General features: G+C 35.4%; 2 protein-coding genes across 2 annotated transcripts; one reads left to right on the top strand and one right to left on the bottom strand.

Annotated features, from left to right (window-relative positions):
* The first annotated feature begins 439 nt into the window (after positions 1 to 439).
* On the top strand, positions 440 to 17248 carry LOC129377665 (integrin alpha-D-like). The gene is given in 32 exon segments (XM_055057767.1): positions 440 to 645; positions 3910 to 4012; positions 4089 to 4189; positions 4819 to 4889; positions 4969 to 5012; positions 5014 to 5081; positions 5210 to 5275; positions 5278 to 5336; positions 5477 to 5619; positions 8448 to 8598; positions 8710 to 8860; positions 9078 to 9151; positions 9239 to 9362; positions 9557 to 9693; positions 10116 to 10256; positions 10341 to 10562; positions 10849 to 10982; positions 11150 to 11292; positions 11371 to 11525; positions 11622 to 11747; positions 11965 to 12038; positions 13931 to 14072; positions 14143 to 14241; positions 14320 to 14399; positions 14477 to 14563; positions 14653 to 14722; positions 14824 to 14922; positions 14997 to 15077; positions 15336 to 15446; positions 15558 to 15671; positions 15752 to 15862; positions 16598 to 17248. Coding segments are annotated over 32 exon segments (3417 nt in total). The 5' UTR covers positions 440 to 608; the 3' UTR covers positions 16697 to 17248.
* Positions 17249 to 18232: 984 nt separating this feature from the next.
* On the bottom strand, positions 18233 to 26930 carry LOC129377673 (integrin alpha-X-like). The gene is made up of 19 exons (XM_055057775.1): positions 26794 to 26930; positions 25295 to 25397; positions 25127 to 25224; positions 24568 to 24638; positions 24360 to 24474; positions 24104 to 24231; positions 23820 to 23962; positions 22812 to 22962; positions 22334 to 22484; positions 21856 to 21888; positions 21631 to 21767; positions 21215 to 21355; positions 20872 to 21093; positions 20442 to 20575; positions 20147 to 20306; positions 19933 to 20085; positions 19705 to 19830; positions 19419 to 19492; positions 18233 to 18614 (listed from the first exon to the last, which is right to left on the bottom strand). Exons 1-18 carry the CDS (start codon positions 26828 to 26830, stop codon positions 19475 to 19477), a joined length of 2121 nt encoding a protein of 706 aa, XP_054913750.1. The 5' UTR covers positions 26831 to 26930; the 3' UTR covers positions 18233 to 18614; positions 19419 to 19474.
* Positions 26931 to 27556: the final 626 nt, after the last annotated feature.

Here is a 27556-nt window from a genome sequence, read left to right as displayed (position 1 = left end):
CTGCTCATGGAACTAATACTTTTGATCATTATTAAGGAATTGTTGACTTTAAACAAGTTCCTGTATTTTGCTTATAAGTGTACTAAGACATAGACCAAGAATACTTGGTAAGATTTTGTGTTTTGATGTAAATTAAGCAGCATCAGTAATTCATCAAAACCACAGTAGAAAGATTGTGCTTACTTCAGAAAGGAAACTGCTGCTATCTATCAGGGCAGGCAACAACAAACACTCACAGAGGGTTACTTTTAAGGATGTGACTTAATTTCTTCATGACCAGATTAAGCTAAATAACCAAACCCACGCAGATGGCAAAACAATGCCTTATTAGGACATTACTTAAGATAACCCAAACACAGATGACTAAATACTGATTCTGTTGCCTCCACCCATTGGTTTACCCTGAACTGAAGCTGCTTGACCTCACATTAAAATGTTAAAAGGTCAGAAGAGAAGAAGGTAAATGAAAATATTTCTCATTTGAGTTAAAAGTGACCTGCTGTAACTCCTCCTACGTCAAGAAAAAAGTAATGCACACCCTCTCAGTTTAAATTGGTTGACCAGGGTAGAAATCACACTTTTAGTTTGATCTCGATGCCAGAAACACAATGGATTGGATAATTACTGTGGCACTTTTCTGTTCAGGTAAGAAAAGTTTGTTTCTTCTGATTTTATGCAGATATTTTACGTGATCTGCCAGTGTGACAACTAATTATCTGATGGAAGCTGCAGACAGTAAAATAATCTTCTGTTTTATCTTGGACGCGTAAAAAAAAACCAAACACAAAAATGACATAGAAGTACAAGAGATAAGAACATTTAAATAGCTTTTGTATATCATCCAAAAGTAAAATGTAACAAAAGTAAAGTTTATTATGTGGCGATGGTGATAGGAATTTGTCTTGTAACCAGCTCAAACCCCCACTCCTAAGTCTGCAAATGTGAATAACTGAATGCAGTGTGAACCAGTTTCAAGTACTCTAAACTTAAAGTGCTAGGCAAGTGCAGGCCATTTCCCTTTTAAGTCTCTTGGTGCAATAGAGCAGACAGTTACTTTAATTCCTCAAGATGCTGAAGTCTTGATCACTTTTCAGTCTGTGAGAAACATTTTATACTTGCATTTGGATTTGCTTCCTTTATCTTTCAGTGATTTATCATCAGTATTTATGTTAAAAATTGTCATTACAATTTAAAATTGTCATTACATTTAACTTTTAAATGCAACTGTGTAACTACTTTAACTGTGACTATTAAATGTTCTTCAATATGACAAATATCGTCTTTTACTTAGTCCATACTTTTCGACAGTTCTCAAATGTTGGATTTTATTTCTTTGGAATTATTTTGAACTTTTCTTAATAAGCAACGTGAATCTATTAACGAGAGTCAACGCTCTTAAATTAATTTTTAATGGTCTAACTGTTGTATACATCTTTGTTCTGTGTAAGCATTTCAATGTTTACACAAGTTCCTCTTTCAAATGAGACTTTTATCTCTGTGGGGTTTGAACCTGCTTAAATAAAGAAAACACTGAATGTGAAATCAAGTGAAAATGTTGAGATTGGCTGAGTGAACTGGTGGCAGAAGCAAACAGAAAAAAGCTGAACTTTTAATGGTGTCTCTTGGATGAAAGGTTTTAAATGCAGGTTTTCTGTAAAAGTAACTGAAAACATTTTACTGTCACAATCTTCGTGGCAGTGGGTGAGTAGCACCCCAATACAGGACAATGGGAGGCAGAAGGGAAGTGAAAATGTGTGTTCAATGAGACAAAAATTAACAATAAGACAATGAAACTAAATAAATGTATAACAAACCAGAAAGAGGAAGACAATGAGTTACACAAAGCAGGCCGGCTGACAAAGCAGATGAACCAGCAGTGACTAAAGAATCAAAAGGGGAACATATTCTGAGATGAACTGATGAGTGGAATAAGAATCAACCGAGAAGCAGATGAGACAGCTGTCAGAGAACGAATAGCAAAACACAGACCGGTAAATAAGTGGTACACAAATACACCACAACCAGGTGTGAAAGAGTCAAAACCAAAAGGACACAGAGACATTTAGAAATGGTACAAGAACAGGAAGTATAGAAAACACAGACCACACGCTTTCCAACACTTCGTATGAAGTGTAGAAATCGATTCTAACAGCGAAAGTCAAGTTTATTTGTATAGCACATTTCAGCACCAAGGCAGTTAGGAGTGCTTTACATCACACAGTCATTGATTATAAAACAAGTAATTAGGGGTTCCTTAATTTTTGTTAATTTTGTGAGATTGTGATCGATACTTACATTTGAAGCCGATCTTACCCAATAATCTTATCTACCTCAGCAAAGGTCTAAAAGTCGACCACTGTCCTCTTCCAGACATGCCCACCAGGTCATGTGTGCTTTTTTCCAGTTAACAGTCAGCCCCCTGTTGCCAACTCAGCGACTTTATGGCTATATTTAGCAAAAATTCAGAAAAAAAGGAATCAGCAAATCTCAGAATCAGCAGGTCAGACTTTCTAAAGGGCAAAAAATCAGCGATTGGCCAGAAAACTGCAATCGGTGCCCCTCTACTAGCAATAGACATTGCATTTTGTCAAATGTCATCATCAAAATTATCAAGGAAAAACATCAGATATGCTGATCAATGTGTCGTTACAACAAATGAAAGGCAACTCTCAACAGGTGGGTTTTTAGTTTAGATTTAAAGGCACTCAGTGTTTCAGGTGTTTTCCTGTTTTCTAGAAGTTTGTTCCAGATTTGTGGCGAATAGAAGCTGAATGCTGCTTCTCCATGTTTGGTTCCGGATCTAGATGCACAGCAGATCAGAACCAGAAGACCTGAGAGGTCTGGAAGTTTGCTATGACAACAGCTGATCTTTAATGTGTTGAGTTGCTAAGCCGTTCAAAGATTTATAAACTGACATCAGTATTTTAAAGTCTATCCTCTGAGCTACAGGGAGCCAGTAGAGGGACCTTAAAACTGGGGCGATGTGCTACGACGTCCTGGTTTTAGTCAGAACATGAGCAGCAGCATTTTGGAGGATTACTTTTTTTAGGCAGACTTGTGAAGACACCTTTGCAAGAATCAATGCAACTGAAGATGAACGTACGGTTGAATTTCTCTAGATCTTGCTCCTTTAAGTCTGGACGTGTTCTACAGGTGATAGAAGGCCGAGTTTGCAACCGTATTTATGAGACTCGGAACGTTCAGGTCTGACTCCATCACTACACTCAGATTGTGGGCCTGATCAATAATTTCTATTTATTGAACTGAATATATGTGCTGATTCTGTATTGTTTCTTTGGGTCCAAACAAAATAACTTCAGTTTTGTTTTTGTTCAACATTATGGCACATCGAGACATTTATCTGTTCTAAATAAATATTAAAACTTGACTGCAATGTTCAACTTACACTGGTCACTTTCTTGTTCCCGTTTCTTATGACATTTAAAAAGTTTGGTCTTTAGTGCCTCCTGGTGGTTAAACTCAGGCATTGCAGAACATATTAGTTCTCTCCTGAAGTCTTCATCAAAATATTAGCAAACTCAGTAATTAAAACAGAATAATTTAACAAAAAGTAAAAGCAAAACCATAATAGCTTTGAATTATAAATATCACATTTAACTGAGTTTTTGAAGGGCCCAGTAGGTCAATGTCAATTGGGAGAGTTTTGTAGGTTAAATATTAAAAATGTTTAATATATTAAATATTAAACATTATTTAATATGTTTAATATTAAACATATTAACTTAATGTAGTTCTTGATTGTTGATTTTATGTTGCATGACATTGTATTTTTGTATTTATTATGTAAAGCACTTTTAAATGCCTTGCTGATGAAATGTGCCATACAAATAAAATTTGATTGATTGAATTAAAAAAATTCTGTGGATTTTTTCTTCTTTTTTTCCTCAGTGCTAAAAGCTGTAGTCGGCTTTAATGTTGATTCTGGGTCTTGGAGAACCCTGAGTCAGTCTGATGAAAGTTTTGGATACCAGGTGGTGCAAAGACAATCAGAGTGAGTCATCTTGATTTAATTTTTAAAATCTCTTTTGTAATATGTTGTAACCAATGTTTGTCTGTGTTTCTCTCAGTCTGCTTGTCAGTGCCCCACTACAGCAGTACCAAGGGAATAAAAGAGGACGGATATATCAGTGCAACAGGGGAGGCAGTTGCAGCAATCTTGCTGCTCTAGGTAGGAATCATTTTACTCCTGATATTGTGAATGAACAAATTTCACAATAAAGATATTTAAACTTACAAATTTGATCTCATAACCAGATGTGGTATGCACCAGGAGCTCCAAGGATTTTGCACTAAATTCTGAACAATGTCAGACATGCAGTCCAGTAAACAAGTATTTCCTCCATCAAACTTAGATATTTAAGCTGAAGTTTCAATATTAGCCAAAGATAATGTAACATCCAGTGAACACCCAGGTTTAGGGGAAATTATTAGCTTCTCTATTTGCTCTGTTGGATGCCAAAATTTATTTGAGGCCCCAAAAGGACAAAATCCATAAGGGTGAAAAAATCTTTCTTATCCAAGGTCAACCTTCCCTTCTTGTTTTTAAATCTTGTTGCCATTTAATTAAAAATAGAGCAAAAAATTCCCTTTAACAGCTTCCTTATCCTTTTTGTGATCTAAGGCTTATGGAGCAACATTTGGCTAAGTCAACCTTTGACCAAACTGGTGTTATAAGACTTCAGTTGGGAGACATTTAGATTAAAACAAAGTGAATGCTGCAAATTACTGTAATTTATGGGAATAATTTTTAATGAGTGATAATTTGGGCAAGTCGTCATTACAAGTGATTGTTTTTACAGCAAAGAGCTGCAGTCAACATGTCTCTTGGTTTGGCAATGGCAAATGATCCATCAACACAAAACACAATGGTGAGAGGATGAGCTGCAGAAAATTATGAATGAATAAATAAAGGATAAAAATGTAAAGGTATATTCACAAATTTTCTAGGCCTGTGGTCCAACCATTCCCAGAGACTGCAAAACTATCACCATACAATGGTTTGTGCTATGAGATCGATCAGGGTAATGCAATTGGAAAGTCTTACCCGTCTGTGACTGAAGGCAAGTACAGTGAGCTTGTTCCATCATAATTATTTCACTGCCTCTGCAAACTGGAGGTTAACGTTCTCATCAACACACTTAAATAACGGGGTTTGAAACTGGTCTGGATCTCTGATCTCTTTTCACAGAGTGTCGAACCCAAGCTGACATTGCATTTCTGCTGGATGGCTCAGGCAGTGTAGCTTCTGATGATTCATCAGAATGAAAGTATTTGTGAAAAGTCTGATCAAAACATTCCTGGGAAGAGACACACAGGTGAGACTTATAACTTCATCAAAAACCTTGTTATGTTTCAAAGTGTACATCTCCTTTAAGGTCATTGCTGCTTTTAATTTACTGTAGTTGATTTTTATTGAAAGTAGTTTTAACTTCATATCCACTTTTTCATTTTGCAGTTTGCCATTACCCAGTTTTCCTTTTCTCCAACAACGCATTACTACTTTAGCACTTTTAGAACCTTCAACTGGGAATCTCAAATTGACAACATCCGTCAATCAGGTGGAGGAACATATACAGCTAGTGCCATTCAAAATGTTGTGTAAGTATTTCTCACATGTTAGAGTATAGTTCACCAAATTATTCCAATATATCATAGAGAAAGCTTAAATAAACAAAACTAAATTTGATCATGAAAAGTTTAGAAAGTCAGACATGTTTCAGGAGTTAATGTAGTTTTTACCCACTAGGAAAAATAATTATGAATGAAACTCGAACAACATTCTAGACAGGTTGATAGGTAGATTACTTTTAGATATATAGAGCAATACCATTACCCTTCTCTTTAAGATATTGTATGGAAACTAAAAATATTTACTTTTGGCTACTTGATAGATGCATATTTTTAAAAAAATGCATATGCAAAATATGCAGTTTCAGATTAAACTACTTAATAAAATATGAGAGAAGTAAACTTAAAATAAGATCAAGTCTGTGTACTTATTGCATAATAGTGGGTTAAAATAAATAAAATGTTTTTAGACGAAGATATTTGCTGCCCTGATGTGCCAAGGAGCGCAATATAAAATATTTTCTGCCCGAGGTGGTCAGTCATTATGCATAAATAACCTCTAGAGTGGTGAAACTTAAATTAATACATTTTTTAGCATTGAGTGTACTTACAACTATTACTGCTACTTGTTAAATATTGTGGTTTGTGGGTTTTTTGTTGTTGTTTTTATTGTTTTAATTTTTAATCCAGGACAATATTTAAATATTTCTGAAAACCACAACACTGGTAAAACAAAGCTATGACTGTAGGAGGGGAACAACCCAACACTCCAGTTTGTTCACACTACATTTTTTTAAGAGAGAAAACAGGGCAACGATGGAGGAACACAAATAATATAATCTCAAATTGACAACATCCATCAGTTATATGGAGGAACATATACAGCTAGTGCCATTCAAAATGTTGTGTAAGTATTTCTGACGTGTTTAGTGTATATTTCACCAAATTATTTCAATATTATTATCGAGAAAGCTTAAATACACAAAACTAAATTTGATCATGAAAAGTTTAGAAAGTCAATTTTTCTGTTTAAAGAGACATGTTGTTTCAGGAGGTAATGTAGTTTTTACCCACTAGGAAAAATAATGATGAATGAAAATCTGACGATTTATGATAGGTTGATAGGTAGATTATTTTTAGATGAGAAGATAGATACTATTATCCTTGTCTTTAAGATATCGTAAGGAAACTAAAAATATTTACCTTTGTCTACTTGATAGTTACATATATAAAAAAAAATAAAGCAAATCAAACTACTTTATAAAATATGAGAGTAGACTTAAAAGAAGATTAAATCTGTGCACTTATTGCATGATAGTGAGTTAAAATAAAGAAATGTTTTTAGAAAAAAATATCTGCTGCCCTGATGTGCCAAGGAGCGCAATATAAAGTATTTTCTGGCGAGGTGGTCAGTCATTATGCATAAATAGCCTCAAGAGTGGTGTGACTTAAATGAATATATTTTTTAGCATTCGAGTGTCCTTACGACTATTACTGTGTTAAAACTTAGAGGAATAACTTCACTTGGCTCCTAATTTTCCTCTAGTTCCCAGATCCAGGACTCCGCAATGTGCAGGGAAACAACCATTCGACATCAGACTTCATAAATATCTAGAGCTTTATCCAGAGAATTCAATGCATACATAATTGTTACATCAGCATTACACCCAGATCATCAAGAAGTCCAACACATGACGAAACATAGAATTACCTGCAACGAGTGGAAAAGGAAAGACAAAAATGCATTTTTGGGAATTGCTCACTGATGAACAAAGCAATTCGATCTTCTGCTGTAAAACAGATCTTTTTGTAAGGATGTGTATTCCCTTAATTGAAATATATGCATTAGAAGGTGTGTCTTCCCTATTGCAGGGCTGTTTAATGTTAATTTTATTACCCTGCTTGAGATCTGCTAAAAAACCGATAAGCAAATATATGGAGACTCCACTAGAGTCGTCTCGTACCAGTCTCCTCCTTTGACATTCCAGACCAAAATTTATGAGCTGCAGCTAGACGTAATGGTTTTCTGTCTCAGTAATTCAACAAGAAACTAATTTCTATTTTAAACTGGCACAAAAATCTAATGCCAAATAATAACTATGAGTTTGGATCTAAAAACTGCAGGGTTATCTTTTTTAAGAAAAGCTCATTTAGAATACCTGAAATATTTTGGAAGTAAAATAGTTTCCTAATCCTATTGTATTTCAGTAATATAAAATACATGCAATATTATAGTTAGAGACTAACTAATTCAGAACATGCTGTTAATGCTTAAGGGAGCTATCTTAATACATTTGATTATACTTGTAGAAGACTTTTCTTAAAGTTTTAGTGTTTACTGAACTCTCCAACCAACACCCAAGAATTCAGTGATCCTGATAAGAGACAGACTCCCTGTGTCTCCATACCCCTTGAGGGAGTACAACCCCCACCTGTCTGAAGACCCTCCTTAGAAATTTATTTAAGTTCAGAGAGTCAGCAGTTGTTTTAGTTTGGATCTTTATCTAAGTTTACCTAACTTAGAAACTACTCAAAATGTTCATGCTACATTTAATATTTCATATGCACAAAGGTTAACTGTTTTCTAAAATTAATTTAACCAACTTTATACTCCTAACAACTGCTACTTGTTAAATATTGTGGTTTGTGTGTGTTTTTTTTTAAATTGATTTTATTTTTAATCCAGGACAATATTTAAATATTTCTGAAAACCACAACACTGGTAAAACAAAAGCTATGACATGTAGGAGGGGAACAACCCAACATTCCAGTTTGTTCACGCGACATTTTTCAAAAGAGAGAAAAAAAAGGGGGCAACGATGGAGGAACACAAATAATAATAATATATTTTTTAACAGGGATGATGTCTTCTCACCACGAAGGGGTTCCAGGTCAAATGTGAAAAGAATTTTAATAGTGATTACAGATGGAGAGTCTAATGATAGAGGAAACTTACCCACAGCAACACAGTCAGCTGATCGAAAAAACATTATTCGATTCGCTATTGGGGTAAGCGGTTTCTATTATTTTTCTTTTACAATTACATGCAAACATATATGTTTGTTTTGAAAAGAACTACTGCAGCATAATGTTTTACTCGCATTGTATTTCTGCCTCTAGGTGGGGAATGCATTCAAAAAATATAATGCAAAAGAAGAGCTCAGAACGATTGCATCTCAACCTGCTGACAATTTTGTGTTTGAAGTGGGAAGCTTTGATGCTCTTGACAAAATACGGGACAACTTGCAGGCCAAAATTTTTTCCATTGAAGGTATAAATGTATAACTTAACATCTGAAACATTTGTTCATTTTTCAGTGACATGAACACATTTTGTTTCATAGCAAACAGTGGCTAGCTACAAATACAAAAGACAAATATATAGAACTACTCAGTATTGACTAAATTTAAGTTACTGTTGTGCTCTGTGGTGTAGAGGAACTCAAAAGAACTGTGTAAAGTAATACTTAATTTATTTTGAATTTACAGGATCACAAAGTGGTGGAGAGACGCTGGAACAAGAAATGTCTCAAGAAGGCTTCAGAACAGCTTATGTGTCTGGGGTAAATAAGAAAGAAAAATGTTCCGAGTCTTACGGCGTTAAAAACCCGTATTTGAAGTAAAAGGTTCTCTCTGTTCTTGCATTGCAGTATATTCAGATGACAATGGTTGGTGCTAACCAGTGGAAAGGAGGCTACAAGAAATACTTGCTTAGCAATGTTTTAAACACAGTATCATTTGAGCCATCGTCCATTGAGCCTGACAGTTACCTTGGTAAGAACAGGACAAAATGTGACTTTTACTGTATGATTTCAGAAAAAGTTCGATCCAGATATCTGATGTTTGTCTATTAAAAAGCAGAGTGTAGATACTGCAATCTGTTTCACAACTTTACTGCCCAAAACATTTAAACATTTCAAAAAACTATTTTCCCTGATGTCTCTGACTATTTAACCGTTAAACTCCAGGTTATTCCATGGATGTTGCTAAAACCAACAATGGTCCACTGACAATTCTTGGTGCTCCAAGAAATCAACACAAAGGAGTTGTTATGACAGCTTTCAATGAACAACTGAGAGATCGAATCAGACCCTTTGAACAACAGGTAGGAACAATACATCCATTCTATAAAAAGATGAACAACTGTCTTTCCTCTGTGTCTGGCATTAAATTAGACCAAACTATTGTTGTTGTAGGTCAGCTATGAAAACCAAAGCTACTACCATTTGCTAAATACAAAATTGATGAAATGTTTTAGAAATTATTTGATTACTTTTTACAAATTCAGAGGCTCAGGTACATTTTCTTTGTACTTAACCAATTAAGATGTACAAATGTTGACATTCTCAGTGACAGAGGGAATTAATTGAACAGAGGATACGTGTTTCATATGACTTGTGGCCCATTAGTTAACATTGGTATTGCTGCTGAATGCTATTTCTGAATTATTGTGATCGCGTTATAACACTAACTGTGTAAACAAATTTAGGCTTGTTTCTGATGTCCATTTCTTCTTGTTTTCTCCAGACTGGTGAATATTTTGGGGCTGAGGTTTGTGCCATGGATGTGGATTCTGATGGTGTTACTGATCTCATCCTCATATCCTCTCCGATGTATAAAGACGTTGATAGAGAAGGACGTGTTTATGTCTGTGAATTAAGTCGTTTGGTAAATGCTGAGTCATTTATGTTCATTTATTTAACCTCCTGTTAAATGAGAAAATAAAGTTTTCTCATCCTCTCATTTTTCCAGAGTGTGGTTTGTTATTTTGATAATCCATCACAAATCACCACACTAAGAGGTGATGTGTCTGTCAGAGGAAGGTTTGGGTCGTCTCTTGCTGTTCTGCCTGATATAAATGCAGACACATTCAATGATTTGGCCGTTGGAGCTCCTTTGGAGAATGATGGCCAAGGCAGCATCTACATTTTCCGAGGAGAGGGAGGAAGAAAAATAAATCCTACTTACTCACAGGTGAGTGAAACACAAGCATAAACCATCAAATGGTTTTATTTATCAACATGAGTCTAACCTTCACAGTTGGTAGGATCTTTATTGAATGTTCTTCACATTATTCTTGAAGTTCTCTCAGCGACTCTGGCTTCCTCAGAAAGTGCTTAATCACGATTGTTAGGTTTGTTGGCTTATCTAAATTATACTTAGAAATGTGCCCATTATGTCTTACCTAGTACTTACATTAGGTTAATTATAAAAAATTGATGGATAAACTTGAGAAATCGAGATGTTTCTCATTACACAGAGAATTGCTGCATCTGCCGTCCAATCAGGCCTGAAGTTATTTGGCATCTCAATCAGTCAGTCTTCCTACGATCAGAGTGGTGATGGACTTCCTGACTTAGCAGTGGGTTCAAAGGGGAAAGTAATCTTACTCAGGTAAGTCCCCAGTATTGTTATTTATTAACACATATCTTAACATATCTTAAAGAATTTAACAAATTATTCTCCATTTGCAACCTAAATATGTTTAAACAATAAAAACTCTCAATAAAGTTGTTAATTGCATCATAATCTCAAAACAAACATGATTTTTCTGTTTCTAGATCCAGACCAGTTGTATCAGTGACTGCCACTGTGACATTCAACCCAAATCAAATCCCAACTCAAAACCCAGACTGTTCAAAACAACTGCCAAGCAAGGCTGCTGTCTGCTTCACTATGAGCAAACTGTCTAATGTGAAAGAAGGTACATTTCTTACTTTAGTTTTTCTATTTTTCCATCATTTTATTTGAGAACTTTAATCAAACAAAACACATCTTGCAGCTAAAGCACAGGTTAATTTCACCTTAACTTTGGACGCAAATCGTAAGATACCAAACAACCGAGCTGAGATCAGCAAGGATGTGAGACACAAGAGTGGATCTCTTAAAATTGATTTAAATAGGATAGAATGCACTGACGTGGACTTCTTTATTGAGGTAAGTTATAATGGAACTGTTACAGTAATCTTATACAACTGTATAATATTCAATAGTTATTTTAATTAATCACCTTTATATCTCAATGCCTTGCAGTCTTGTCCAGAAGATGCTCTCAATCCACTCAATAATGAGCTCAGATTCACATTTGATGGTTTGCCTTCTGGTTCAAACCCAAGACCAAGCCTTTCTCCACAGGTTAAAACCACAACATTTCATCCTGTGAGTAACTCCTGTACATCCTGAATCTGAACAGAAAAATCTTTACTGAGCTTTAAACTTCCCACGTCTGGTTGATGAGTTTCTTTTATGGTTACCAGTAGGACCGTTTTATACAAAACATTAAATCACAAAGTAATTTCAAAAACATAGGATTGACCTAAATGTGACTTTTTGTGACTCTGAGTCGATCTGCTTAATGGTTTACTGTCATTCACAGATTGGGTTTGAGATCAGTTGTGGAGCTGATGAAGTGTGTGAAGATAACTTGAAGGTGGATTTTAACTTCACCAAGTAAGAGATTTGTTTCTGAAAGTAAAGCCTTGATATGTCCGGTGAACTATATACGTTATGTCTGCAAAACTTACACATTTGTATTTGTTTGGTAAAAGTAAGATTTACAATAAATCTCAGACTGTGCTTCTTCTGTTTTATGTCCCAGAAATATTTCTTTTGGCACATTCCCAAATGATCTGACGGCAAGTAGCAAAAAGTCACATCTATCATCATACATAAATGCAAATGTAATCATATTTTGCAAGATATTGAGGATTTACTGCATAGTAAGATTCAGCACTACTCTTCAATATTAAGGTCAGGGAAGATGCTACTATGTTTTCACAGTCTTGACCTCTGCGCTGACTGTTAGTCCAGTTTTGAAGGTCTCTTTGCACTTGGCTTCACCTTTGTCATGAAGTCGAGTCACTCACAGGTTACAATCCAAGAACATTTATTTGTGAGTTTCTTAACAGATGGATAAAACACAACACATTCTCCAGCTCAGCAGCTTCTCTGTTTTATGTCTCTCCATTTTATTTTGCTGTGTCCCCTGCTGGTTAGAAACATAACTATTAGTCAAACTACTAGCATCTCACTTCTTCAGTGCCTAAATCCCACTTTATAGTAAAACATCATTATAATGCAATACATCAGAAGCATAGAAAAATGTGAACTCCTGCTTTTCAGTGGGTGAATAAACTTTTTTTCCTGTTTATTTTTTTTACATAGAACAAACTGTTAAACACAGCAAATATTAAATTAAAAATAGATTCTGAAGTATCTGCCATCAAAATTGCCCTTAAAAACGTTCATCGTGACAATGGAAATGATTTATCATGAGATTACTAGCATATCGCGAGAGGTTAACTGAAACGACTCTTCCCTGTTGCTGGGCGAGTCTGTGAATCATAAACTTTCATTACGTTTTCGGTAAAAATCACTTCATAATAGTCCTATTCATTATCTACCATGAAAGTAAAGGCGCTAAATATTAGCTCTGCCTCTTTGCCATAACATAAAAAGGTGTATTTATTTGTACTTCACCGTCTTCCTGGTCGAGCTTTGAGCGATCTGATCCGGGGAGAAGTCCTTCTTCCAGGCTGGGTAAAGTCTGACGGCTCCGGCGAATGACGCGCCGCCATTTTGATGCTTAAATCTTCCACTGACTGTCTTCTGAAACCATTTCAAGAAGTCGAGCTACTGATTAATTCGCATCCGGGAAGATTTATTTGTGGGTTTTGTTCTTTACAAGAGAGCAAAACACGTCGGCAATTATTGTCAAGCACAATTTCTTCTCCGTTTTACATCTCTTTGTCTTATTCTGCTATTCCCCCTAGTGGTTAGGAACAGAACTACTATGTATTCCTTTTTATGACGGCTGGCAAGCAACTTTTAGATGTGCATTACCGCCACATATTGGAATGGAGTGTGGATCGATAGGCAATTTTTAAAACTAAGAATAAAAAAAAAATCCATTCATCCATTTCCTATAGACTCTTGTCCCGAGTAGGTTTGGAGGGGTTCTGGTCCGAATGTTTCAGGGTCAGCCTGGACAAAGTAATCACATTCTCTCTATTGATTTTACTTCTTAAGGTGCCCTAACAACAACAACAACAAAAAAAAAGATTCAAAACAGAAAAGTTTATGCAAAACGGCTTGTATATTCAACTGCAATTGCTTGGGTAAACAAACCAGTTCCTTTCTCTCAATTGAAAATTTGGAACAGAACAATAAGACATGTTTTACTGTCTCTTCTTGAAAACAAAAATCACATTTTCCTGTGTGAAGTTTTCCCATTTTAAAAAATATTCAATGTTAAATGTTCAGCACGGACTGACCAAAATGTAGAGTGGACAATAAATGATATCACAAGCTTTATGCACTTGTCATTTATCATGTTTTTTCAGATCCTCAGTGGTTAGGGTCGGCATAGATGAACTTGTGAATGTGACTGTCTCAGTGAAGAACAGAGGAGAAAACTCGTACAACAGTCGCATTACTCTCACATACCCCGTTGGGCTCTCCTACAGGAAGGTTACACGTCTGGAAGTAAGACACTAACATTAATTTATGTTGGTGAAGCTTCTGCAACAAGCTGATGATCTGTGTTTTATTGCAGGGACGAATTGAGTGCAACTCTGTGGACAGTGAGGATGGTGTAACTAAAGGAAAGACAGTCTGTAGTATCGACAAACCAATATTCAGAAGCAACTCTGCGGTTAGTTTGTGCTGCTCCTTCACTCATTATTTAAGTAGAAGAGGACGTCTTCTGATCCCTCTTTCATTTCCGTTTTAGGCAATCTTCATTGTCTCATATGGTTTCAACACCAACAGTGATCTTCGTAGAAAGATCGAAGTGACTGCGACCGCCACCAGGTACAATTTATGAGTTTAAGGTGCAGCTCTTTGATGCTGAAGTTTTAACTAATTTTTATTTGATCTTGCTTTTATAGTGACAATGAGCGCCATTCCCCTTCCAGTGAACTTTACAAAAACAAAGACATTGATGTCAAGTACAGTGTTTTTGTCACAATTGAAAGGTTTGTTAAGTGGAATGAATAATTTATTTAAAAAAACGTCAATAGTTTAAATATATCTTATTAAATGAATGTATGAAATGTGTGCTCAGCTCCCTCAGCTACAACAATTTCACATTTGGTGAAAATGCTGTTCAGAAACCACTTGAGCAAAAAATAAAGGTAAAAGAAAATTTTAATAAGTTAGATCAGAAATGGCTTCTATATTCAAATACAGTATTAATATCATTTGGGTTCTTTATGTTTTATTCCCACTTTTTTAGGTTTTTAACACCATCAGACCACTAAATTTGACTGTGGTGATTAAAGTTCCTGTAAAACTTGGTGGCAAAGACATCTGGGTGGACATGAGCAGTTTTCAGGTGACAAATGCTCCACCTAGAAATAATTAAATGTAAATAAGACTTAAACTGATGAGGTGGAGCTCTGTTTTCAGATTCCAGACTGTCAGAGCAGCAGAGATGAAGAACCTACTGACACTGACTTTGTTAATACAATAAAAGAAAAGAAAATATTGGTAAGTATGTCTTTATGCAGTGTTTTTTAATAAAGGAGTAGCTCTTTAACGTTTAAAGAAATGTTAAGCTATTTCCAAATATGTTTCACATAATGTGACATGTATCTTGTGTATTTAAACTGTGAATTCATGACTGAATATTGGATTCACATCACAGAATTAATACTTTCTTAAAATGCCTTTTGATTCAGTTTTTGCATTTAGTCTTCTGAAATTCTCACAGTTAATCAGTATCATGGATCTTTAATTTTGGAACAGGACTGCACTGTTGCGAAGTGCAGAGTGTTCAGGTGCTCTGAGTTCATGGAAAGAAACAAGGAAAAAACATACACCATCTCTGCAAACATCAGTTCAGGATGGATAGAACAGGTAAATGATGTGAAGTTGATATAGATGCACTGACTAGGCTGTAAAATGTAAAAAAAAAAAATATATATATAAAAAATCTCATCATCCCGGATATGTGTTTCTGTCTCTCAGATTGGACTTTCATCTGCTAAGTTTCTCCTGACCAGTACAGCCAGTCTAGAGTATGATGAAAGCCAGTACATCTTCTTCTCTACAGCTTCTAATAGTGACCCCCCTGTTCACAAGGTGACAGCAAGTTACTATCAACATCTTAGTACCAATCAGACCTTTTAAGGATTTTAAACTTCTGAACCTCTCATTTTCAGATTGAAGCAGAGATAGAAGTGTTTCCCAAACCAGATTTCACTAAAGAGATTATAGGAGGATCTCTGGGAGGATTGGCATTTCTGGCTCTACTAACTGCTGGTCTGTATAAGGTGAGTCAACTAAGATTTTCTTAAAATCCCAAAGATTTCCTGTTGAAAGTGATTGACAAAACATGACCAGTAATTTCAACAAACAGATTTCTTAATTTTTTTTTGCAAAATTCCCATTTTCATTGTGTTCATGCTTTCCTTTCTGTCTCTACTGTCTCTAAAAACAGCCCAAGTTCTTCATCCAGACATTTTCTAGGAATAACTGAGTGCCTCTTAGTGTCTGGAAAATTAGCCATTTCAAAAACAGCAGAAGCTGAGTAATACTGCTATGTTACCTAACAGCCCCTGCAGAGCCCAGCCCATTTGGTCTGCTGGTTTTAATCGCAGTACAATGGCTGCTGAAAAAGACAAATTTTTGTTGTTGACTTATCGTTCAGATAAGTCAACTTTCTGCATTTGTATTGATTGTGCAGGAGACCCCACATTTGCTTTTCAAAGATATATGTTGCAAACCATTGTTGTGTGCAAGTGTACAGTAAATGTCAATTTGGTGTGACATGGCTAATTGCCGCTTATTTAGACTTAAAGTGAGAGGAGATCTTACAACAACTAATTTTGAAAGGAGCTCAAAAAAGGCAGAACTGATTAGACTGAAATATTTTATTTTGTGGACCGGATATAATGTACATCGTCTGCATCGCCCACCATGTTCAAGGAAGCGTGATAAGTCACCTTTAAATGTTTATCTTAAGCCTTCCCTCACTTATCTTGTTCTCTCGTTCCTGTTGCTCTCAGGCTGGATTTTTCAAGAGCAAATACAACCAGATGATTAATGAGAATGAAGGAGGAGGAGCAGAACCAGGAGCCGAAGGAGCAACTCCCACAAACGCATGAAATTTCCAGTACATTTGCAATGATCATTGTTTCTATGAAATGTATCAGATGGTCATTTGATTTAGCGAATGTACCAAACACAGTGTGTGTTTTTCGAACCATTCCCTGTGTTATTTTGTACATATGAGTTTGAACAACAAACCAGTAAGTCTATGCAGAATTACTGATAATAATGTATCTTCTCTTAATGTTAGTAAGTATTGATAATATACTTGCTTTTGTAAGTATATTGATGATATAATTACGAAAGCAAGTATATTTAATAGAGCTGTGCTGCTCAAAGTTACGGTGGATTAAAGTATAAAGCATAATGAAATGCAAAGTGAACTATTCACAACTGCAATGCAATATTTATGAAGCTTTGTGTTTGCTTTGGACTTTCAGGTGAAATTTGTTTTATCTAGTTGATTTTATGGTGGACAAAAAACATAACAGTGTTCAGTGATTTTTAAACATTTTAAAACACAACATGCTTAAAGTTATATGAAGGCTAAAAAAGTGTCTTATACTGCTTTGATTAGAAATAAAGAACAATTTATATTAATAAAACAACTTTCTTGTATTGTGTTCATTAAATAATTCAGATAATTTATTTAAGGAAGAATAAAGATCGGATTTTATTGTCCTTTTTTGTGATTTACAATGTCAAATGTGGGAAATTACTATTAAACAACAGAGGCAAGAATCACTTGACAAAAAAATGTTTATTTAAAAAATAAATATTTTTTGTGGCTAAAACTTTCTTTGTATCAGAACTAATAAATTAAGAATTATTGGTCATGCATTAATCCTTCTTTTCCAGCTAGAAGTATAAAACCTAAAAACAAAATAATCTTTTTTGAGCTTTACATCATATTGTAATTTTATTCGGTCAAACTTGGAGTGTTGCTTTGATTCTTACATGAAAGTTTGAGAAATCCTTTAATCTCTATGGCAACCATTCAGCTGTGCAAAAATCCTGGGTGGACCTAGCTCCGCCTTCCAGACACAGCTCCTCCTCAGAGCTGCAGTTTCACCACGACTCCTCCACTCAGCTCCTTACGACTAGCCCCCAGCAATTAGCAAACACCTGGTGGATCTGCTGAGCTCATTATAGGAGCTACTTCTAAGAGAAACTGGTACAAACGTTGTCAAAGTGTTAATGATGGAGCCATGGAGGGATGACTTTCTGAAAGCCGAAAGAGCAGGAGTTTCTTAAAGAGATAGAAGTGCAATTTCAAAGCATTATTATGGAATTCAAACTGAAGTCATATTTGAAACATATGGCATTTTTATAACACTTAAATGTTACATAGTCAATTGATTGTGCTATAAAGTGGCAATATGAGCCGGGAAGATGCAAAATAATGAAACATTGTTTGGCCAGGAGACTTGTGTTTTGAATTCACACTCCACTGAATACGTACATTTGTTTTAATGAAAGTAAAACATGCATTTTGAACTGCATATAAATTAAAGGAAATGTTAGGACCTAGGGAATGTCATTGAAGACAATTTGCAAAAATCACAGATACATGGATAAAATGAAGAAGCAAATTTAAAAGATTTTGTTTATTTGGATAATTACAAATTATAAAAAAAAAACATTTATGATGAAAGAAGCCAAGCAAAATTTTCGCTGAAGGTGAGAGAAACAGCAGTTTTAATCAATTCCCTGTAGAAAGAGAAACTACATTTTTAGCAGATGCATTTCAAGGTAGCAATTAACAAGTAATGATTTGGAAAATACACATTATGTTTTGCTCATTCAGGCCATCAATTACACGTCATAGAAATATTCATCATTAAAAATGTGCTGGCTGGAGATAACAGATAAGAGAGAATTTTATCCCTCTCTGAGTGTTTCTCCTTCAGGTCCGGCTCGCCGTCCTGCATTTTCACTCATCACATTGTTGTCATTGCTTATGAAAAATCCAGCCTGAGAGAAAACAGGAAAGAAAATGGAATGAAAATCACATGTATGGTAACATAAATACTGGAAGGCTTAATGTTTTGTCAATTATTTCCGACAAGAATCTTTAGGATTTCTAGAAAACCACAGACTATTCACCTTGTACAGACTGACTGTAAGTGAAGCCAGAAAGGCCAACAAAAGTCTTGTCTTTGCTAGCAGCCATTGTACAGTACATTCAATGATAAAACACGCTGACCAAATGTGCTGGGCTCTGCTGGGATTGCTAGGTAACAGGTTCCAATATGACTCAGCATATGGGAAGTTTTTGGTACCGCTCATTTTCCCAACACCAAAAGGCACAAAATTATTCCCAAAAATGTCTTTTGCCTTTTCATGCCTTTTTTTTAGATGCATTAGAGAGAGAATGGAAAACATAAAAATGTCTAAAATGGGACCGCTCTCCCTGGCAGCAGTCTCTGATACGGTGGTCTTATCTTAGAGCAAGTCCTTGGAGCACTCTGCTCCACAGTTGCACGGAAGTCTTCAGGAAGGGAATGAGGTGAAAAAGAGCGTCTTGTTTACATATCATCCAGGAGATTGGAGACAGCCAGCCTCCTGCCTGACATTCAACAGTCTAATTTAATGTGCAGTAAAAGAGGAAAAACCAAAGTGTAAGATTTTGGAAAACTTTAACTTAAATTTGTTGAACTTTAGAAATTTCTTTTAGATCCTGCTTTTTGCCAAAGATATGCAGAGATGTAGGATTTGCAGACATGTTATGTAAAAATTCACATATTGAGCTTTTACTTCCAGAAATAAGTGACGTACTTGGTGAAGTTTAAATCCACCTTCAAATTATCTTCACACTCTTCATCAGCTCCTCCTCAGATCTGAAAGCCAAGCTGTGGATGACAGAAAACTATTCAGGTGATCTGCTCAGAAAATTCTTTATATTTAGGTCAAATCATATGTTTTTGAAATTACTGTGTGATGTAGTTGTACATTAAAGTTTTGCATAAAACAGTCATAGCAGTAACTCATCACATGTAGTGGAAAGGCTAAAGCTCAGTAAAGATTTTTCTGTTCAGATTCAGGATGTACAGGAGTTACTCACAGGATGAAATGTTGTGGTTTTAACCTGTGGAGAAAGGCTTGGTCTTGGGTTTGAACCAGAAGGCAAACCATCAAATGTGAATCTGAGCTCATTATTGAGTGGATTGAGAGCATCTTCTGGACAAGACTGGAAGATGGTGGAAACATTATGAAATAAAAAATGATCAATTAAAATGTTGTTGAATATATTATTGTTTCATATTATTGCAATGCATACATTACAACTTACCTCAATAAAGAAGTCCACATCAGTGCATTCTCTCCTATTTAAATTAAGATTAAGAGATCCACTCTTGTGTCTCACATCCTTGCTGATCTCAGCTCGGTTGTTTGGTATCTTACGATTTGCGTCCAAAGTTAAGGTGAAATTGACCTGCTTTAGCTGCAAGATGTGTTTTGTTTGATTAAAGTTCTCAAATAAAATGATGGAAAAATAGAAAAACTAAAGTAAGAAATGTACCTTCATTCACATTAGACAGTTTGCTCATAGTGAAGCAGACGGTAGCCTTGCTTGGCAGTTGTTTTGAACAGTCTGGGTTTTGAGTTGGAATCAGATTTGGGTTGAATGTCACAGTGGCAGTCACTGATACAACTGGTCTGGATCTAGAAACAGAAAAATCATGTTTGTTTTGTGATTGTGAAGCAATTAAAAAATGTATCGTATCAGATGGCAATTTAAGAAGAATTTGTTGAACTAGGAAAGATATGTGTTTATAAATAACAATACTGGGGACTTACCTGAGTAAGACTACTTTCCCCTTTGAACCCACTGCTAAGTCAGGAAGTCCATCACCACTCTGATCGTAGGAAGACTGACTGATTGAGATGCCAAAGAACTTCAGGCCTGATTGGACGGCAGATGCAGCAATTCTCTGTGTAATGAGAAACATCTTGATTTCTCAAGTTTATCTATCCATTTTTTTTAATCGGCTTGTCTGTGCAGAGTCAAAGTGTGGCTGGGGGTAAAGCTCATCAGCTTAACCCCCATTAGGAGTTGGCTGGCGCTAATACAACTATTAGGCAAGTCAAAATGGACACACTTTCCAGTGCAATTGAGAGAATCCAACAAAACTAACAATCGTAATTTACCACTTTCTACCAACTATAAAGGTTCAACTCATTTTAAAAAAGAAAACCATTTAATGGTTTGTGTTTTTGTTTCACTCACCTGTGAGTAAGTAGGATTTATTTTTCTTCCTCCTTCTCCTTGGAAAATGTAGATGCTGCCTTGGCCATCATTCTCTAGAGGAGCTCCAATGGCCAGATCATTGAATGTGTCTGCATTTATATCAGGCAGAACAGCAAGAGACGACCCAAACCTTCCTCTGACAGACACATCACCTCTTAGTGTGGTGATTTGTGATGAATTATCAAAATAACAAACCACATCCTGGAAAAATGAGAGGATGAGAAAATCTTAGTAGTTTTTTTTGCCAATGTTTAGCAGTACAGAACTTGACATTAAAAAAAACTTTGGTTAAATAAATGAACATAAATGACTCAGCATTTACCAAACGACTTAATTCACAGACATAAACACGTCCTTCTCTATCATCGTCTTTATACATCGGAGAGGATATGAGGATGAGATCAGTAACACCATCAGAATCCACATCCATGGCACAAACCTCAGCCCCAAAATATTCACCAGTCTGGAGAAAACAAACACATATGTTCCTTATCAGAGTTTGTGTAAAACTGAGCAGGTTAAGTAGCACACATAGCACAATGCTATCCGCTATTGTTTCTGTTATCCGTCTGTGTATGCGCTCCATGCATTCGGAGCATATGCAGCTGGATCTCAATAAAAATAATACCAGAGGAAAAATGTACAAGAAATATACTTTACTGAGAATATTTACAGATACTGAAATTTTTTTTTAATTGAGTATCAGTAAAAAAAATATCTGGTTTCAATTGTTCCTACCTGTGATTCAAAGGGTCTGATTTCATCTCTCAGTTGTTCATTGAAAACAGTCTTAACAACTCCTTTGTTCTGATTTCTTGGAGCACCAAGAATTGTCAGTGGACCATCGTTGGTTTTAGCAACAGCCATGGAATAACCTGGAGTTTCACGGTTAAATAGTCTCAGACATCAGAGGACATAGTCTCTTTAAACATTTTGGACAGTTAAACAAACTGAAATACCTACATATGGCTGTTCCCCTCCTCAACTGTGGGGGCACTGCACCAAGAACCCATGAAGGAAGCAACATGAAAATTTTAGAAGACAACACTGAGCGAAACTTCCTTCTTCACAAAATGTAAACAAAAATGGAGTGATTTTACCAGATTTTAGTGGTTGTAGGAATTATCTTTTGTCTTTAGCTAAAGATCAAGAGCCATGTCTTCCTCTAGTGCTAGACTTGCATGTTTCTTTTGGTTGCATTCACAACTCTGCAAACAAACTGGACTTTGTAGGCAGACAGATTGGAGTTCGATTAAAGCTGACTAAATAAGGATGATGCAAATGCAATATTTATTAATATGATAATTTATTGTCATTTTGATTTATGTTTGATTTATGTCATTGTTACTTATGAAATAAAATGTGGACTCAAAACATTTTATGTTGTTGAGAATGTAAAAATTATTTTATGTAAAATCTTGTGAAAATTATAAATTTGTACCTTCAATGGAGTTAATTTTGGCCTGCAAGGTCTCCCGTATTTTGTCAAGAGCATCAAAGCTTCCCACTTCAAACACAAAGTCGTGAGCAGGTTGAGATGCAATCGTTCTGAGCTCTTGTTTTGCGTAAACATTTGTGAATGCGTCCCCCACCTACAGGTGTAAATGCAATATATTAGAAATTATGCTCCAGTCATTCCTTTCATAACTGTAGTTATGGTTATCAAAATCAGTCACAAAAATTTGTACTTCCATGTTTTCAAACACGTTTAAATTCAGTACATGAAATGATCTTATAAAAGAACACAAAAATCTAAGATTTTCTGAGAATGAAGACCTTGAATGAATTAATTTAATGGTCAATGTTTATGTTTGCTTTATAAATAAATATTTAACCATGCAGATAATTTTAATAACAATCCTTTTGCAGTATGAAAATGCAAAAGCATTGTTGTGTTGTAATTAATAGACGCCTCTTACCCCAATAGCAAATCGAAGAATGTTTTTTCGATCAGCTGACTGTGTTGCTGTGGGTAAGTTTTGTCTATCATTAGACTCTCCATCTGTAATCACTATTAAAATTCTTTTCACATTTGACCTGGAACCCCTTTGTGGTGAGAAGACGTCGTCCCTGTTAAAAAAATAAAATATATATATATATATATATATATATATATTATTATTATTTGTGTTCCTCCATCGTTGCCCCTGTTTTTTCTCTCTTTTAAAAAATGTCGTGTGAACAAACTGGAATGTTGGGTTGTTCCCCTCCTACATGTCATAGCTTTTGTTTTACCAGTGTTGTGGTTTTCAGAAATATTTAAATATTGTCCTGGATTAAAAATTAAAACAATTAAAATAACCCCACACAAACCACAATATTTTAACAAGTAGCAGTAATAGTTGTAAGTACACTCGATGCTAAAAAATGTATTAATTTAAGTTTCACCACTCTAGAGGTTACTTAAGAATAATGACTGACCACCTCGGGCAGAAAATACTTTATATTGCGCTCCTTTGCACATCAGGGCAGCAAATATCTTTGTCTAAAAACATTTTATTCATTTTAACCCACTATCATGCAATAAGTGCACAGACTTAATCTTATTTTAAGTCTACTTCTCTCATATTTTATTAAGTAGTTTCATGTGAAACTGCATATTTTGCATATGCATATTTTTTTTAAATATGCATCTATCAAGTAGCCAAAAGTAAGTATTTTTAGTTTCGATACAATATCTTAAAGAGAAGGGTAATGGTATTGCTCTTTATATCTAAAAATAATCTACCTATCAACCTGTCTAGAATGTTGTTCGAGTTTCATTCATAATTATTTTTCCTAGTGGGTAAAAACTACATTAACTCCTGAAACATGTCTGACTTTCTAAACTTTTCATGATCAAATTTAGTTTTGTGTATTTAAGCTTTCTCGATAATAATATTGAAATAATTTGGTGAAATATACTCTAACACGTGAGAAATACTTACACAACATTTTGGATGGCTCTAGCAGTATTTGTTCCTCCGGTTAATTGACGGATGTTGTCAATTTGAGATTCCCAGTTGAAGGTTCTAAAAGTGTTAAAGTAGTAATGCGTTGTTGGAGAAAAGGAAAACTGGGTAATGGCAAACTGCAAAAATGAAAAAATGGATATGAAGTTAAAACTACTTTCAATAAAAATCAACTACAGTAAATTAAAAGCAGCAATGACCTAAAAGGAGATGTACACTTAGAAACATAACAAGGTTTTTGATGAAGTTACAAGTCTCACCTGTGTGTCTCTTCCCAGGAATGTTTTGATCAGATTTTTCACAAATACTTTCATTCTGATGAAATCAACAGAAGCTACACTGCCTGAGCCATCCAGCAGAAATGCAATGTCAGCTTGGGTTCGACACTCTGTGAAAAGAGATCAGAGATCCAGACCAGTTTCCACCACCGTTATTCAAGTGTGTTGATGAGAATGTTAACCTCCAGTTTGCAGAGGCAGTGAAATAATTATGATGGAACAAGCTCACTGTACTTACCTTCAGTCGCAGACGGGTAAGACTTTCCAATCGCATTACCCTGATCGATCTCATAGCACAAACCATTGTACATGGTCATCATTGTGCAGTCACTGGGAATGGTTGGACCACAGACCTGGAAAATGTGCAAAAGTCTCTTTTGCTGAGTCTTGAATTTTACATTTTCTTGTTGAGTACATTTGTTATTTTCTGCAGCTCATCCTCTCACCTTTGTGTTTTGTGTTGATGGATCATGTATCATCACCAAACCAAGGGACATGTTGACTGCAGCTCTTTGCTCTGAAAAACAGTCACTTCTGATGACGACTTGAAGAAGTCATCGCTCATTAAAAATTGTTCCCATAAATTACAGTGAATATTTGTTTCTCAGGCTATATTCACTCTGCAGCCTGAAGTGACCCAAATCTGTTTTCGCCTACATCCTGTGTAGTTTTCTCTTTTCTAAACACAATCAGGGGACATGAATCCCATCATGCATCGCATTGTTTTTAAAGGGCCATTATTATGACAGAAATCTATGGCATTTTAAAAAATGAAGCAATTTTAGCCCTAAACCAAATAAACAGTTTTATCCAAATACTAAACTAAATAAATGCTTCCTCAGTAAGATCATTATGCCTACTAATTGAACATTATCACATTCCTAACATATTTTCAGCTCCTGGTGCATATATCTCGTCATAAAATCAACTTATAAAATATGTAAGTGCAGCTGTCTTTCTTGTGAAATTTATGCATGTGTAATATCGGGAGAAAATGATTCCTACCTGCAGTGAACAGAGGGCGACAATGATCTGTAGAGCACTGAAATATCTGTCCTGTTTCATTATGTTCATACTGTAGTCGTGGGGCGCTGACAAGCAGACTAAGAGAAACTAAGAAAGTTAGAAGGCATTTTATAAACATTTACAAAAAATTAAATCAAGATGACTCACTCTGATCGTCTTTGCACCACATGGGATCCAAAACTTTCATCAGAATGATTCAGGGTTTTCCAAGAACTGGAGTCGACATTAAAGCCGACAGCAGCTTTCAGCACTGAGGAAAAAAGACAAAAAAAAAAAAAAAAAATCACTGAATTAATTTAATTCAAAGCTGTGACGTGTTTTATTTGTTTATTTTCTCTTTTTAATGATGAACCCTCGTTTGTCCGTGAAGTAATTACCTTTATTTTTTTACAAGTATCATACAGCATAACTAAATACCCTACACTGAAACGAAACCTGTTTTCAGGCCCAAGCATTTTTTTAAACAAATATAAAGCTTTCTTATAAATAACAACAGTAAAATAATAATTTTAATAATTTCTATGTTGTACAGTAGGACAAATTGTGACTCGCATTTCATTGTTCCAAAATTTGCCAAGCTGTATATGTAAATACAGTAAGGTTTTTAGCACACAGGTAGAGAAGAAGCGCAGAGACTGTTTAGCCAATCAGGACGCAGAACACAATGCCTTATGGGAAAAATACTGAAAGGTTTTTTTGTATAGCGAGGGTTATATGGAAGTAAATATGTGCCATCAGGATCTGAATAAAAAATGCCTCTGAAATTTGAATGTTGCATATTTGTGTGTACTTTTTCAGTGTTAAAATAAATTCTGAATATATTTTTGACCTAAAAACAAAATTCAGTGTCATTATTTGTACATGAAAAAAATCAGTGTGGTTATTTGTACATGGTTGCAATTTTCATTTGTTAAAAAAATTCACGTATTTACTTCTAGGGTTCACTGTGCTGTTACTGGTGAAATGAGATCCTCTGCAGTTTCTATGTTTACTCGCTACAGGGCACTAAAGACCAAACCAACAAATGTCACAAGAAACAGAAAGCGAGAATTTCAATTACACAGTGAGTTGAATGTTACAATCAAATTTGTGATTTTTTTAATATTCAGTTTATATCATATGTTTGTTTTATTAATAGTAAAATCTAAAATAATGTTTTTGCATCATTTTTTTGCTTTGCTGCAGAAAATGTGCAATATAAATAAAATTACTTTTATTTTTAAGACATACAACACATTATACTTATTCATTTTTATTCCTATACACAATACACATAAACTATTTAAAGACTTTGATGACTTCTGTGTGGATAACTTGGGGTTTTGCATCAAAATAATGTTAAAATGTAAAATCTCACCACAAATCTGAGCCACAAGAGAAAATTATCCTTCATGTTTCAAAAATGCATTTCTGCATCTGGCAGTTTGGCGCTCAAACGTTTTCTGTGTGTCGGTGAATTACTTTTTACTAAACTTAAACAAGTCTAATCATTGTCCTGTTCTTACAGACACACATGTGAAAGAGTTGATTTGAGTAGCTATGTACAAACCAAACCTAAAGACACTGATAGGATTCACTCTGAATTAGACTGACATCACTGGGTGAAATACGTCTGAGTGAAATCAAAAAGCACTACTTTTTCTTACCTGAGCAGAAAAGAGTCACAGTGATTATCAGATCCATGGTGCTTGTCCCTCTGAGAACGAACTCGAAGTGTTATATCGTCTCTGGTCAAGCAGATGAGCAGGAAACGGAGGCACAGCCTGATTTTATGCTTTCCTGGGAGTTTGAGAAGGACCTTGACCTGCGTTGCATAACAACGCCATCCGGTTGTTGATCTCATTACTCGTGTACAGGCACATGTAGAGGGGAGACAGAGGGGACTTGAGCCCTTGCCCCATTTATCCTTGTGCCCCGTTTGAATTTTTTTCTTACATATTTTGTATCTGTGCGTCGAGTCCTACTTGTGCCCCTCAACAATAGAGTTTAGCTAAATACAACAATTTAGCAAAAATGAATGAGTCTTACTAAATCTATTGTGCGGAAGAATTTGGGTCCTTTCAGTGCATCAAAACTTTCATCTAGGGAGCGGAAAAGCATCGCGTCTGGTTTGGAGTTGAGCTTTCTGAGGCAACACATGACCTTAGACGACCATCAGCTTTTCTGACCAACACAAATGGGGAAGCATGTGGACCGGAGCTCTCCTTGATAACTCCTTTCCTTAACAACTTATCAATGTGTTGTCTTGCTTCATTGCGTGGTTGGAATCCGTCGGTAAGGCTGTGTCACAGGTGCGTCCTCTGTGAGGTGAATTTCATGTTGTACTTTGTCTGTGTAACCTAGGTTTTCATCTTCTGCTGCAAAACAAATAAGTATTTACCCAACAGCATCTTGCTCTGCAGTCAGGCT

Source organism: Poeciliopsis prolifica, unplaced genomic scaffold (assembly GCF_027474105.1).
Source record: "Poeciliopsis prolifica strain line A6 unplaced genomic scaffold, Auburn_PproV2 SCAFFOLD049, whole genome shotgun sequence".
NCBI classification, from domain to species: domain Eukaryota; kingdom Metazoa; phylum Chordata; class Actinopteri; order Cyprinodontiformes; family Poeciliidae; genus Poeciliopsis; species Poeciliopsis prolifica.
This window is presented reverse-complemented; position numbering and strand designations above follow the sequence as displayed.